The following is a 12,876-nucleotide window of genomic DNA, read 5'->3' as shown; positions in this document are numbered from 1 at the left end:
TCATTTCTGAATGTCGCACTGCAGAAGTAATACAATGGAAGGGTCGCTCTTTGCAGCTTCTTTGAATTCATCCAGTGTAATCTGGTCATCTTTGTTCTTATCCATCTTGCTGAAAATCTTGTCTACTCGCTGCTCAGGCGTAAGGCCGTCCTCATTCATTTTCATCATGATCACGGTGCCTACCATCTTATAGATAGCCTTGGGAAAACCAGAAACAGACCATAAAGTTCTCCCACGATCTGATAAAGAATTTAAATTTACTTCAAAGGACTCCAAAGTCGTTTTAAGTAAGACAGTGATATAATCAAATATGTGTGAGTCTTATGACTAATTGGGCATAAAAGAATTTCATCCGACTCCCAGGTTTCTGGCTGGAGGAAGTGGGGAAAAGAGTACTTCAGTGGTAGGTGCAAGAATAACAGATGAGAAGATTCAGGAGGAAAATGATGAGCTCAGTTTTAAACATTCGGGGTTTGAAGTACAGATGAAAGTCACCAAGCACTAGTCTTTGTAGATTTAGGAAAACAAAAAAGGTGGTCCGAACTGATAAGGAACTTACAATCAGTTAAGACAAGCAAGGTGGGCCAGTAACGTTTGGCTCAGAAAGAAGATAGTGTAGGGAGATCTGTGGATCAGGCACTCTGTAAGTTAAAGAATTCTGACTATCCAGTTCAATTAGCTGTACACAAGTAATTCTCAACGTGGGAATTTTCTAAATAGAAACAAGTTTCTATTGCCCATCTATACCAAGACCTGCTGGTGCATGTTCGTAGCAGCATTATTAAGGGCCAAGGAGTGGAAGCAACACCAGCACTCAACAACTGGTAAACAGATAAACAATATGACAGATCTGTGCAATTGAATACTATTTTAGAAATAAAAAGGAACGAAATGCTGATGAATCCTACAACACAGATTAAAAAAAAAAAAAGCCAGACAAGCCATATATTTATATTGTACGATTCTGTTTATACGAAATGTCCAGAGACATAAATCCATAGAGACAAAGAAGAGTGGAGTCTTCTGAGTCTGTAATAAGAACAGGCAGGTGGCAGGAGGGGTCTTACAGGGGGAATTAAAATGTTCTAAAATTGGATTATGGTGATGGCTGCATACTGTGGTCTATAAATTATAACTCAATAAAGTTTTTAAGATTCCAGTTAGAGGACCCAAGATGCCCACCAGGGGAAAGCTGGTTTGAGGAAGGGGGGAACATCCAGCAGAGCAGAGCTAAACCAAGGGCAGAAGAACAATCTGACACTATCCTTGGAGCCCGGCGGCTTGGATCTGTGACTTTTCCCAGCGCTGCGCCGAGGCCCGGGATGGGGGTCGGGAGAATTCACGGCCTGGCATGCAACTACCCGGGCTCCAGGCCGGGAAGAAAAGAAGTCGCCACAGTCTAGGCTCCAGGAAGCTTCCTCCTGGGGGGGTCTGCCTCCTGTGCCCTGCGGCCGTGGTCCTAGCCCGCCCCGCCCCAGTCCCGAAGTCCACCCGCATGGCGAGGTCCACCGAGGCCCCGCCGGCCCGGCCCCGCCCCGCCCCGAGGGCCCTCCACCCCCAAAGGCCACCCCCACCCCTGCCATCTAGGTTCCCCCCCCACCCCTCCCCGAGGCCCCCCCACCCCGCCCCGGCCTCGCCCGGAGGTTCCCCCTACACCCCACCCCTCTCCCACCCACCCTCTGCCCCGAGGGCCCCCGCCCTGCCCTGAACGCCCCCCAACCCCATCACGAGGTCCCCGGCCCCTGCCCGGGCCCGGCCACCCAGGTTCCCCCACGGCCCCGCCCCGAGGGGTTCCCCCGCCCCACCCAGCCCCGGCCTCGCCCGGAGGGCACCCCCCCACCCCCCTGGCCCCGCCGCGCCCTGAGGGCCCACCACCTCACCTCTATGATCTCCAGCATCTCCACCCTCGTGATCTTGCCGTCGCCGTCCAGGTCGTACATGTTAAAGGCCCAGTTCAGCTTCTGCTCGAAGCTGCCCCTCGAGGTGATGGACAGGGCACAGATGAACTCTCGGAAGTCGATGGTGCCGTCCCCGTTCTTGTCAAAGGTTCGGAAGGCGTGCTGGGCGAACTTGGAGGCGTCCCCGTAAGGGAAGAACTGCAAGCAGAAGACACAAGTTCAGGTGGCGGGAGGCCCAAAACCTCAGGCCCGGCTGCAGTCCGGGAAAGCCAGGGAGGCCACCGCGCCATCCCGGGGACAGCCCCGCGGGCGCTCCCGGGCCGCCGAGGGAGGAGGGGTGGCAGGCAGGCCTCCCGCCTGCACAGCGGTTTGGCGCGGTGCTCAAGGCCTAGGGCAGGCGTCCCTCAGGCCATTTCCTGTGCATGAGGCTGGAACATGCGGCCTTGGTGGTGGCGGGGCCCTCGAGCCCGTAGCTAGGGTCCCTCATCCGTGGCTCCCTTGCCCTCTCTCCCACAAGGACAAGGACTGAGGCAGGGAGCCGACTTCTCGCCCCACGCAGAGCGGTGCTCCATGAACTTCGCCTTCCTCTCTGGACCTCCAGGTTCGCCACCCGGTGGGGCCAGCGCAAGGTTGCCCAGCCCAGCTGCTCTGCCCCCGGCTCCCCAGCCCCCGCCCACACTCCTCTCCCCGGGTGAGGTTCCATCGGCTCTCTTCTTTTTTACAGGGACTTTTCTTTTGTAGAACAGACATTTAAAACCCATTAAAAATAGAACATGACTGGGCTTATTTTTAAGAACTATAAAGAGGTTTCTTTCCAGAGCCAACAGTTGGCCAGTGTGCCGTTGGAGACAAAGAACGGACCCAGGAGGAAAAGGAAGAGCCGACCCTGGAGGAGGTAAGACTCTGGAGAAGGAGGCGCTGGGCTCGGGCTGCAGACGGGCGCCTCGGCCAGTCACAAACAGCAGGTGGTTCTGATGCCTGCCGCTCTGGCTGCCCCAGCAAAGCTAAAGGACATTCTCTAGGTGGAGGGTAGAAAACAAGCCCCAAACCCCAAACCAAAAGCAAAAACAAACCACCTGCGTGCTGTTTTAAGGCAGAGAGGGGATATGCGCATTTCTGGATGAATCAGCCCCGCAAATACAAAGACCAAAGCAGGTGTCTGAGGATGTCGCGGGCGGGTATCCCTGCTCCTTGGTAAGTTATGTCACTGGTTACTGGGGCAGGCTGGCCAGCCTCCGTGCAGCGGGCCTGCTTCGGGCCCACCTGGGGCTGTCTCCCTCCCGGGGGGGCCCTCAGCTCATGTTTCTCACTGTGCTTCCTGCCCTGGGGCCTGCTGCCCACACCTCCCATACTTAGAAGCACCTTGGAAGGTGGAACATTTCTGGGCAGAAATGAAATGTGTATTTCCCCATGAGATCCCATAACTGTGGCCAGGCCCCGTTTTTGGTACTGGGAAAGCAGAGATGCACAGCTCCCTATTCCCCAGGCTCTGGGATTTCACAGTTAATGGGGACACCCAAGGCAGGACTGATGAGAGCTAGGACAGAGCAGGGGGCAAGACTACAGGATTGGTTTCAAGGTGGAGAATTAAGAGGGAAAGGCTCCTGTCCTCTCCTACACGCGCAGCCCGTTTCCCCTTCACCCCATAATGCCATTAGGGGCTTGGGTCCCTGAGGACGGGCTACCAGGTGCTGACTTTTGAATTACACAGTTTTGACCTTGACAGTTTCTAAATGGGTAAGTTTGATTCACATGTGCTCTGAATGTTTTTTTTAAACTTATGATGCTCCTGACACCAAATGTGTGGGGTTTGTTTTGGTTGGGTTTGGTTTTTGGTTTTTCCTTCCTAACAACTCTGATTTTCTGGACATTATTAACCTGGTCCAGGTGAATTCAGTTCCATTCTGACACTAACCCCCTGGGGGAGTCCATGCAGACCCCACCGGGAAGGGCTCAGTCCCACCAGACCGCCCCCATGTCAGATGCCAGTGGTCAGTCCCTGGTACTTCTGATAGACTTGATAGAAAGTCGGGTGGGGGGCCCACAAGGCCCTCCTTCAATAATTCGCTAGAACTACTTGAAGAATTAAGGAAGGCACTTTATTTACTATTACTGGTTTATTTTATTTTTTATTTTTTTATTTTTTTATTTTTTTATTTTTTTTTTTACCGGTTTATTTTAAAGGACACAACTCAGGAACGGCCCAGTGGGCAAGGTGTAGGGGAAGGTGCATGGAGGGTGCACAGACCCCTCTGCGGGCACGCCACCAGAAGAGCACCTCAGTGTGTCCCCCAACTGGGAGGCTCCTCCAACCTGTAGTTGAAGGGTTTTATTGGAAGCCTCATTACTTACACACGGTGATTACATCACTGGCTACTGACAACTGAATTCCATCTCCAGCCCTTCTCCCCTCCCCAGAGTTCCCATCCTCTAGTCATGCCTGCTATCTTTCTCCTCCTGACCAGCTGCCATCAGGAAGCTATCAAAGGGCCCCCAGCCACCAGTCACCTCATTAGCATACAAAACACACTGTTACCCTTCCAGAGAGTCTGAGGGTCTTAGAAGCTCTGGTGTCAGGAACTGGGAACTGAGACCAAGTATGTATTTCTTATTAGATCACCATGTCACAAGTGCCTTGTGCACGAATGTTCTTCACCCCTTTCTGCTCTTTGCAGATGTGTCTTATCTGCCTTGTGGTCAGGAGTCTTGGGGAGAGCTGGGCCCTGTGAAATGGCCTCAGAGCAGAGCAGAGTGAGCCCTTGGCAGATTCTCGTCTCTTCTTAGTGCTGTGTATCCACCAGGCTTGCTATGCGGTGACTTGAGACCCCTGGGTAATTGGCTCCATCTGTGTGGGTTTCTGGCAGTGAAATACTTTAACCTTTATTTCACATAGCATACTTTAAAGGGAAGGGATATCTGATAGTTTTATCAAAAAATAGCAGTGGGGGGGTGCGCCTGGGTGGCTCAGTTGGTTGAGCGACTGCCTTCAGCTCAGGCCATGATCCTGGAGTCCCGGGATCAAGTCCCGCATCGGGCTCCCTGCTCAGCGAGGAGCCTGCTTCTCCCTCTAACCCTCCCCCCTCTCGTGTACTCTCTCTCTCTCATTCTCGCTCTCTCAAATAAATAAATAAAGCTTTTAAAAAAATAAATAAAAAAATAGCAGGGAACTTCAGGTCAGTATATTAAAAATTTAGATCTGAAAATTCTTGAGGAAAAAATCGATTGAGCTGTAAAAGTTACATGTGCCTTGTAAAAGGTCTATTTACTGACTCTTATAGCCAACATGTTTACCTCAGAAGAACCGAGCGTGTGCTAACATATCTGGAGGGCTTGTTCCCTTTAGAAAACTCCTCTTATCATGTTCTGAGTGCTTTGAGGAATTTTTCTAATCAGGGGCATGCTCCTTTTGATGAAGTGATTCAGCTCTGGAGGGATCATCACAGAAAAATGAAGCCACACTCTTCAATGTCTTTAGGAAGAAATTGGGGTCTTGAACTCATATTCACTTCTGGACTATGACAGTGCCTGAGAAGTAGAAGTATTTTTTGTGTATTGTTGCTTAAAATTTTTTATTTTTTAAATTCAATGTATTTTTCTTGTTGATGTGGAAATAATTTTCAGTGGCATTAATCTACAAGTCTATATAATAAATAAAAAACTTTGAGGTTGGAAAATCATATGTATATTTGTGTGTGTGTGTGTGTGTATAATATATATTCTATAATATATAATTCCACTGTGTCTTAGTCCGTCCAGGCTGCTGTAACAAAATGTCCCAGACTGGATGGTTTATAAACACAGTTCTGGAGGATGAAGTCCAGGGTATCAGCAGGGGCAGTTTCTGGTGAAGGACCTTTTCTGAGTTGCATAGTGCTAAATTCTTGCTTTGTCCTCATGGGAGATGAAGGAAACTATGGGGTCTCTTTTTCCTTCTTTTTTTTGGGGGGGTCAGAGGGAAAGGGGGAGAGAGAATCCTAAGATCTTAAGCAGACTCCATGCCCAGCACGGAACCTGATGTGAGGCTGGATCTCACAAACCTCAGATGATGACCTGAGCTGAAATCAAGAGTCGGACACTTAACCGACTGAGCCGCCCAGACACCCCTGTGGAGTCTCTTATATAAAGGCACTAATCCCATTCATGAGGGCTCCACCTTCATGACCTAAACTTCTTGAACAGGCCTACCTCCTAATACCATCACCTTGGGCCTTAGGTTTCAACATGTGAATTTGGGGAGGTACACAAATATTCAGTCCATAGCGATTTGTTTGAAAGAAGATGAATCTAGTTGTGAGAAATTTTAGAAACTGTATTAGATGATTGACTATAGCTAGTCTTTGATAAATTTCTAGTTTCTATTTTATGTCTGCGTGCATACACACTTAGTTTTTCTACTTTTGGTCAAACATTTTATCTCAAGTATATCTTGCATTTCCAGTAACAGAAAAAAGCCACCTGGAGGCAGTTGCAGATGGTCAGCTGACTGAATCCAGATACTGAAGTCCTTCCAGTGATGGTGGGACCTGGGTCGTGGGGCTCTTGGAGGCCACAACTGTCTGGTTTGGCACCTTGGGACAGCCTGCCCTCCTGAGGGTACCTGAGAGAAGGCTCCTCTTCGGAGAGCAGGGTTTGGGGGGTGGAGCAGGCTCTGCTCCAGGGGCTGGCCAGCAGAACCCTAGACTCAAGTCTCAGGGTGAGAATGGCACCATCAGCTGCAGTTTGGACTGCATCTCTGGGGGCAGAGATGCCCGGGCTGGTCCCCGAGGTTCCCAGGAGGAGAATGATGGCTGGCCAGAATGGTTCACCAGAGGCAGTTTCTCAGGGCCCTCTGGAGGCCCCTTCCCCGGGTGTAGGACTCCCCCTGTGTGGGCCCACAGCCCTTTTGCTCTGACACTTGGGACTCCAAGCTTAGTAGTGGGAGCCTGACAGAAGGTGGGGGCAGGAAGGGCCCTCCATCCCTGGCTACTTCTGGCCCTGCTGGTGAGCCTCTGACCTCAAGACTACACATTGATCTGTCCCTGTCATACCGCAGGGACAATCCTGTGCCCCAGTTGTGCCCTGAGAACTCGGGCTTTCCATGTTGCTGGCCTGCGGTGGGGCCAGGACCCAGCCCACCAAGTGTAGCATGATACCCACAGGAAAATGTCACCATTCCTGCAGAACGACAAGCAGGAGAAGCATGCATCTGTCCCATGGCATTCCCCTGCACTGATTTCTGGAAGTTCCTGAGATAGGTTTTCTGGGCCGCACATCTTCCTTTCCTATTGACTTCCCCTCCCAGGAAGCCTAGGAATGAGGGCTGCCATCAGATTGTGGGGAGCTGCTGCAAAGAAGGGCTGCATCCTCTTTCTGGGGGGCGTGTGGAGGGGAGACCAGGACCCCTGCCCTCGGACTCTCAGCAGCGCCCAGTCAGGTGGGCACAGCCCGATAGCATGGGCAGTCCGTCTTCAGAGCTGCGTCCCGGGGAAGCTCCCAGGGCCCCCTCCAGCACCACTAGAGAGCAGGCCCGGACAACATCTCCTTCTCCTCACTCAGTGATTGCCCTTCAGTGAAGTCCTGGTGGCTCAAGACCTCTTCTGCTTCTCTCCCCCTGTGACCTCTCTGGTGGATTTTCCACTGGGAGGATTAAACATAGCTTACCCCCTTCTCTCCCTTCTGCCTCAGCCGGAGCCCAATCACCTCCCATGGGATTCTGGCTACAGTCTCCTACTTCCCTCCTGCCTCGAGTCTCCTCTCGGTCCAACACCCAGAACAGCTCTGATCTTCCTCTAATATGGCTCGGGCTGTGTCATTTCTCTTCACAGAAACACCCAGTGGAATCCAGTCCGGACCCCTGCGCTTGCTATTTGCTGACCCACTACGTGCCTTCAGTAGTGCGTGTCCTGCTTTGGCCTCTGCTCCCCAGAGGCTCGCGTGTGCAGCGCTCAGGTGCGAACTTCTCACCCTGCTGCTCGCGGCCCTTCGTGATTGCCCCAACCTGCACACCCGGCTCTCTCATTCCTCTGCTTTCTGCCTCTGTGCCCGACTATGTTCTCAGGTGTCACCTGACACGCCCCCCTCTCGCCCCACTTTCGTATTTCTGTGCCTTCCCTTTGCACCCCATCTCCTCCTGGCCAATGGAGAAATCCCACCTTTTCTTTATGTCCAGCTCAAATGCTCCACCTCCATGGAACCTTCACGACTGGACCGAATCTCTTCCTCTGCTTGCTTGTGCTTCACTTATTTCTAGACAAATCTTCCCAAACCCTCTGCCTTAGAGCACAGCCAGTCTGTTCCTGCGGTGTCCCCCCTGGCGTGAGGGTTCTGGGAGGGCAGGGACGGTTCGCTCCCACTGCACCCCACAGTTGTGCCTAGCGCCTGGCAAGGAGGAGCTGCAGGGCTCCAGCGAGCGGGGGGTCTGTGGTCCCCCGCATGTGTGTATTTGTCCTTATGTCCTTCCATCTGTGAGAAGGAGCTGCTGCATTAACCAAATGCCTTCATGCCCCCGGGAGGGAAGAGGGGTTTCTGCCACAACTCAACAGTGATGAAAACCATGATACTGACAAATTAAAATGTCAGCTCTCCCATTCCCAGAATTTCCTAGCCCCCTTCTCTGCTTCGTTTTTCTCCAAAAAGCTGACTACTGTACAACATATTTCAATTATTTATTCATCCTCCTTCTTCCTCCATGAGAAATGTAAACTCCGTGAGGGCAGAGAGCCTCGGCTGCTACACTGTTTAGTTCCTTACCGACTCTCTCCATAGCAAGCGCTCCGTAATGACTTAGTGAATGAACGAGTGAACCGATTTCTTCTTGACGCTGTCCTTCCTAATCCTGCATTAGTTGCAACTGGTTACGCATTCACAGTCTCCTAGAATCCTCAAGACAAGTCAAAGGGATGGTTTGGGTTTTTTTCACTTTGACTTGGTAATATTTATTATTATTAATAATATTTGTGAATATTATTATTCATTTCTATTTATTCGGGGATTGTTATTGAACTGTAAATTCCCAGAGTGCAAAGCCTTGTTTGCTCACCGTTGCATCCATAACACATAGCACAGATCTGCAGACGGCAGGTGCTAAATACGATCTTGTTGAGTGACCAAATGAGAGAGACACTTGCGGTGCCAACTTCAGGGTAACCAGGTGATCGAACACTGCTGCTGAAAACAGCCCCCACTCACTGGATATGTATTATAATCTAGCCAGCTCTGTCCACTAGAACTTCTTGTGATTATAAAAATGTTCAGTAACTGCGCTGTCCAAAATGATACCTACTAGCAGTATTGGGTCAACCACTGTCTTAGGTGCTGGGAATAAAATTTTAAAAAGACAGAGAATTGAGAACAGTGGGGAAAGTAACCCTTGAAATGTTACTGGTATAGCCAAAGAACGGAATGTTTTAATATTTAACTTACCTGTCAATTTAGATAACCACATGCGGCTACCGACGTCTGTATGGAGTCCTATGGTCTACACTACGTTATTAGTTTTCACAATACATTTGTCAAGCAGTAACCCTCAGCTCCATTTCACAGACAAGGAAAAGTGGACTCAGAAAGGTCCAGCAAACCCTTAATTCTCTTCCCCCTGTGTCAGTGTGCTGCAAGGTTATACAGAGGAGCAGTAAGAAATGTATACTCCTTTCCAGAATATGAACATACAAAACAGAAGGTAGAAAGTTAGGGGCAGATTTTCATCTGTCTCAGCATTTGTTGGAACGCTTTAATGGTTACCACACAGCATTGGAATGGCCTCGGTTCTAATACTTCTCGTGTGTGTTACTTTATTCAGTCTTACAGCCAAACCTGCCGTCCTAAACTCCGCATTGTGGTTAAGGAAGCGAGCTTGGAAGGTCCAGGCATTTGCCCCAGGTTCCTGGCAGCATGTGACAGAGGCAGGATTTGCATGCGGATCTGTCTGGTCATTTCTGCCTCATCCTGCTGTTTCTCTATGTCAAACTGAGGCAATAAACCTAAATCCACATTTGATTAAGCAAACGTATTTGTTACATTTATGTAATTCCTTGCTTCCTTCCCTCTAAGGTTCGAAATCTTCGGGGGTGGGCATTTATCGCCACATTCTGGCAGCATGTATGTACTACATGAAGATTACTAAAAGGCGACGGAGGGATATTTTTTATGACTCATTCATTCTTTAACAGAACATTTATTGAGCAGTTACTATGCGTCAAGTACTGTGTTAGATACTGAATGAAATATGAAAGAGACATAGAGCATTAAGGATAGTAGGGGAAATAGATACTAAGAAAGCAACTGCATAAATAAGTATAAAATTACTCTATGATACACTACAAGTGTGTAGAGCCACAAACAAGTAATGGGGATGATCTTATGAGTTTGAAACTTAAACAAAAATTTCCTGTGTGTTCCTCCCCCTGCGTCCTAATATGTAGGCTTCTGTTAATCCATTCTTCTTCATCATAGTTCAGCAATGGTCTCAGAGTCTGAAACTTCCTGGGATTTCAACTAGATTGTATCCAACTGCACTACACACCCCTACTCTGAACCATCCAAGTGCAACAGAAAACCCCAGGAAATGCTTGAAGACTTGGTCTCTCCTCAGGAAGACAATAGGAGACTTTGTACCAATTCACCAGCTTGCTCCAAAGCCACCAGAGGCTTTTCGCTACAGATAGAAGGCGAAGCCCTGCATTTCTATCTTTTCAATAACCTGTTCAGTTGTGACTATTAATTTTTTTTTTAAATATGTGGTAAATGAGCCCCAGGCACCTCATGCTGACTAGGCATGGTGTCATTTGCCTCTGCAAGCCCAGGGCCCCACCCGGCACAGAAGGCTGTTTGGTGGCTGTGTTAAGAAATAGCTTGAAAACATGGGGCTTCCATCCCCTCATGTAATCTGCCCTCCGCACCTCCCTCTCCGGCCCTTTGCACTATCTTGCTGCCTGTACGTGTCATCCTTCCAGAAGTGGTACTGAGTGCAGAGAAGACCTTACAACATTTCCCAGGAGAACCTCGTCCTGCCCCAGCGTCCACTGGGGCCTGCCTCAAGTTAATGGAGGAGGCAGGGCTCCTAGAGGTTGCCCTGACCGACCTTCAGGTTCAGGGAGGTTTGCACAGCATGGCCTTGGCCCACTGTGACAGTTGATGGGCTGGGTCAAGAGTGGGTGACAGCAAGGCCATTGAAGAGGACAGACTCTCTCCAACGCTCTGCCCAAGGCCCAGCTCCCAGCTGACGCTGAGCAGCCCTCCGAACTCAGAATAGATTTGTGCCCATTAGTCGGCCTGAAATAGAGCTCATGATGGGATCAAAGAACAGAAGAACATTCTTGGACGCTCCACTGCTCACAGGCTTGGAGAAGTCTGCCATCCAATCTCTCGCAGGACGCTGTCCCTTTAAGAACGTCCTGACTCAGGTCAATTCTGTTTCCCTTTGTTCTCAAAGGTCAGAAGCCTATGCTCTCGGGCTAATGAACCCACAAACAGGATCCCCTCCTCAAGGGTGGAGTCTTCTTCGTCTGTCCCTTACCCCGGCCTCCGAGGTCCTCTGCCCTCACCTCTGCTGGAACCGGCCAGAGGCTTCTAGCCTGCTGTGGATCCCTGGCTCAGTACACACCTCTTCGGGCCTTGCCACTAATGCCACAGCCACCATGTCATGAGTGTCTATCAGGGAGCAGAGCCCGAAGAAGTTCTTTTGGATATGCCACCTCAGCTGGTTCTTCAAGTTGAGGACTTGGGGGGTCATTATTCTGGGTTAACTAACTGGCATAAGGTCAGACCACTAAGGGGGGGTGGGACGGGCTAGGCAAACAGGCTCTGTCTGAGGGATCCTCACCTGCCCAGTGCGCCCAGCCTTCCACTCCCAGTGACAATCCACCTCTTCCCCAGGATCCCGAAGGGCTCTGCCTCTCTCGGCCCATCCCTCTGCTTCTTCCTCCCCACACAGTGCTCCTCCCGCCTGGTGCTGTGCCCACAGGAGCCCTGCCTTCCTGTCTCCGTGCTCCTCAGCCGGGCTGGGCCAGGCCGCAGCAGGCCCCACTGGGGACTTCACACAGGTCCACACTCACCCCCACCCCCCAGGCAGCAGGAGGGATCTGGCGGGATTGCTCAGGCCCAGACAGAGCCACGCCCAGGGCAGGCAGATGGGGGCTGTGGCCCCTGGCTCTGTGGCGGGTGCTGCAGTGGAGGGAGGGAGATGTGCCTACCAAGCCCAAGGATTTCAATTAAGCCTCCTGGACCTTGGCTTGATCCCTGAAAGAAAGCAGGACCCCCCAAGGCTAATGAGAGGCAGAGGCAGGATGCAAACCCAGTCTGTCTGACCTTGTGATGATGGCTAAATCTGTTAACCCATCTGAGCCTTAGTCTCCCGGTCTGCCAAACGGGGCGAAAGGAATTAATTCCTACTATGAACGACGGTTGTGAGATTTCCTGGAGATGACAGATGTGGAAGGTCCCTGAGGCCGCATGGAGTTGGGACGCTGGGTATTGGAGGGTCCCTCCTCCCTCTCCCCACAAGGCTGCTCTGATGCACCCCATACCCTGGTCTTACAGGCAGCTCCCGGGTGAGCAGGTGGTTTGTGGTGGGCTCTCAGCACACACACCCCGGGTTGCTGGCCAAGCTGGGACCCCTGAGGATTAACTTGGTATTCGGTTTTAGCCTGAGGCTCTTCACACTCATGCAACCTCACCCAGGAATAGGATCCTTGTTTCCTTACCGACCCACATTCTCTGCCTCCTAACTGGCCCCATGCCCACTCTCAGGACTCTGTGGTCCCTCCTCCCCGCAGCTCCGGAGGGAACCTGTCACGCCCCCTTCATCGTGCCCACTTCCCGTACCCACCAGTCACATCTAATTCTTCCCAGAAGAAGGAACGAGATTGTCCCCAGGCCTCCGAGCCTCCCCGGGTCTAACCCAGTCCTCTGCTGCCTGAGCCCTCCCACTGCCGGGGCTTGCTGTGCTGTCCAGCAGCCGTCCTATTATTCCTTCCGTCTGGAATGCTCCTTTCCTGCCCCA

The 12,876-nt window shown here is 51.1% G+C and overlaps 1 protein-coding gene across 2 annotated transcripts in view; it reads right to left on the bottom strand.

The window, feature by feature from the left end:
• Window positions 1-12,876, bottom strand: part of VSNL1 (visinin like 1) — a 56,777-nt gene continuing 43,901 nt past the window's right edge. The window contains exons 2-3 of one of the 2 annotated variants that reach the window (XM_028099554.2): window positions 1,881-2,096; window positions 1-198 (exon numbers count right to left, since the gene is read on the bottom strand). In XM_028099554.2, coding sequence (XP_027955355.1) covers window positions 1-198; window positions 1,881-2,096 — 414 coding nt within the window. The remainder of the gene's footprint in view (window positions 199-1,880; window positions 2,097-12,876) is intronic. The other variant, XM_028099555.2, reaches the window with a different exon arrangement.

Source organism: Eumetopias jubatus, unplaced genomic scaffold (assembly GCF_037043125.1).
Source record: "Eumetopias jubatus isolate StellerSeaLion01/CBP00866 unplaced genomic scaffold, mEumJub1_p1.0 scaffold_9, whole genome shotgun sequence".
Lineage (NCBI taxonomy): Eukaryota > Metazoa > Chordata > Mammalia > Carnivora > Otariidae > Eumetopias > Eumetopias jubatus.
This window is presented reverse-complemented; position numbering and strand designations above follow the sequence as displayed.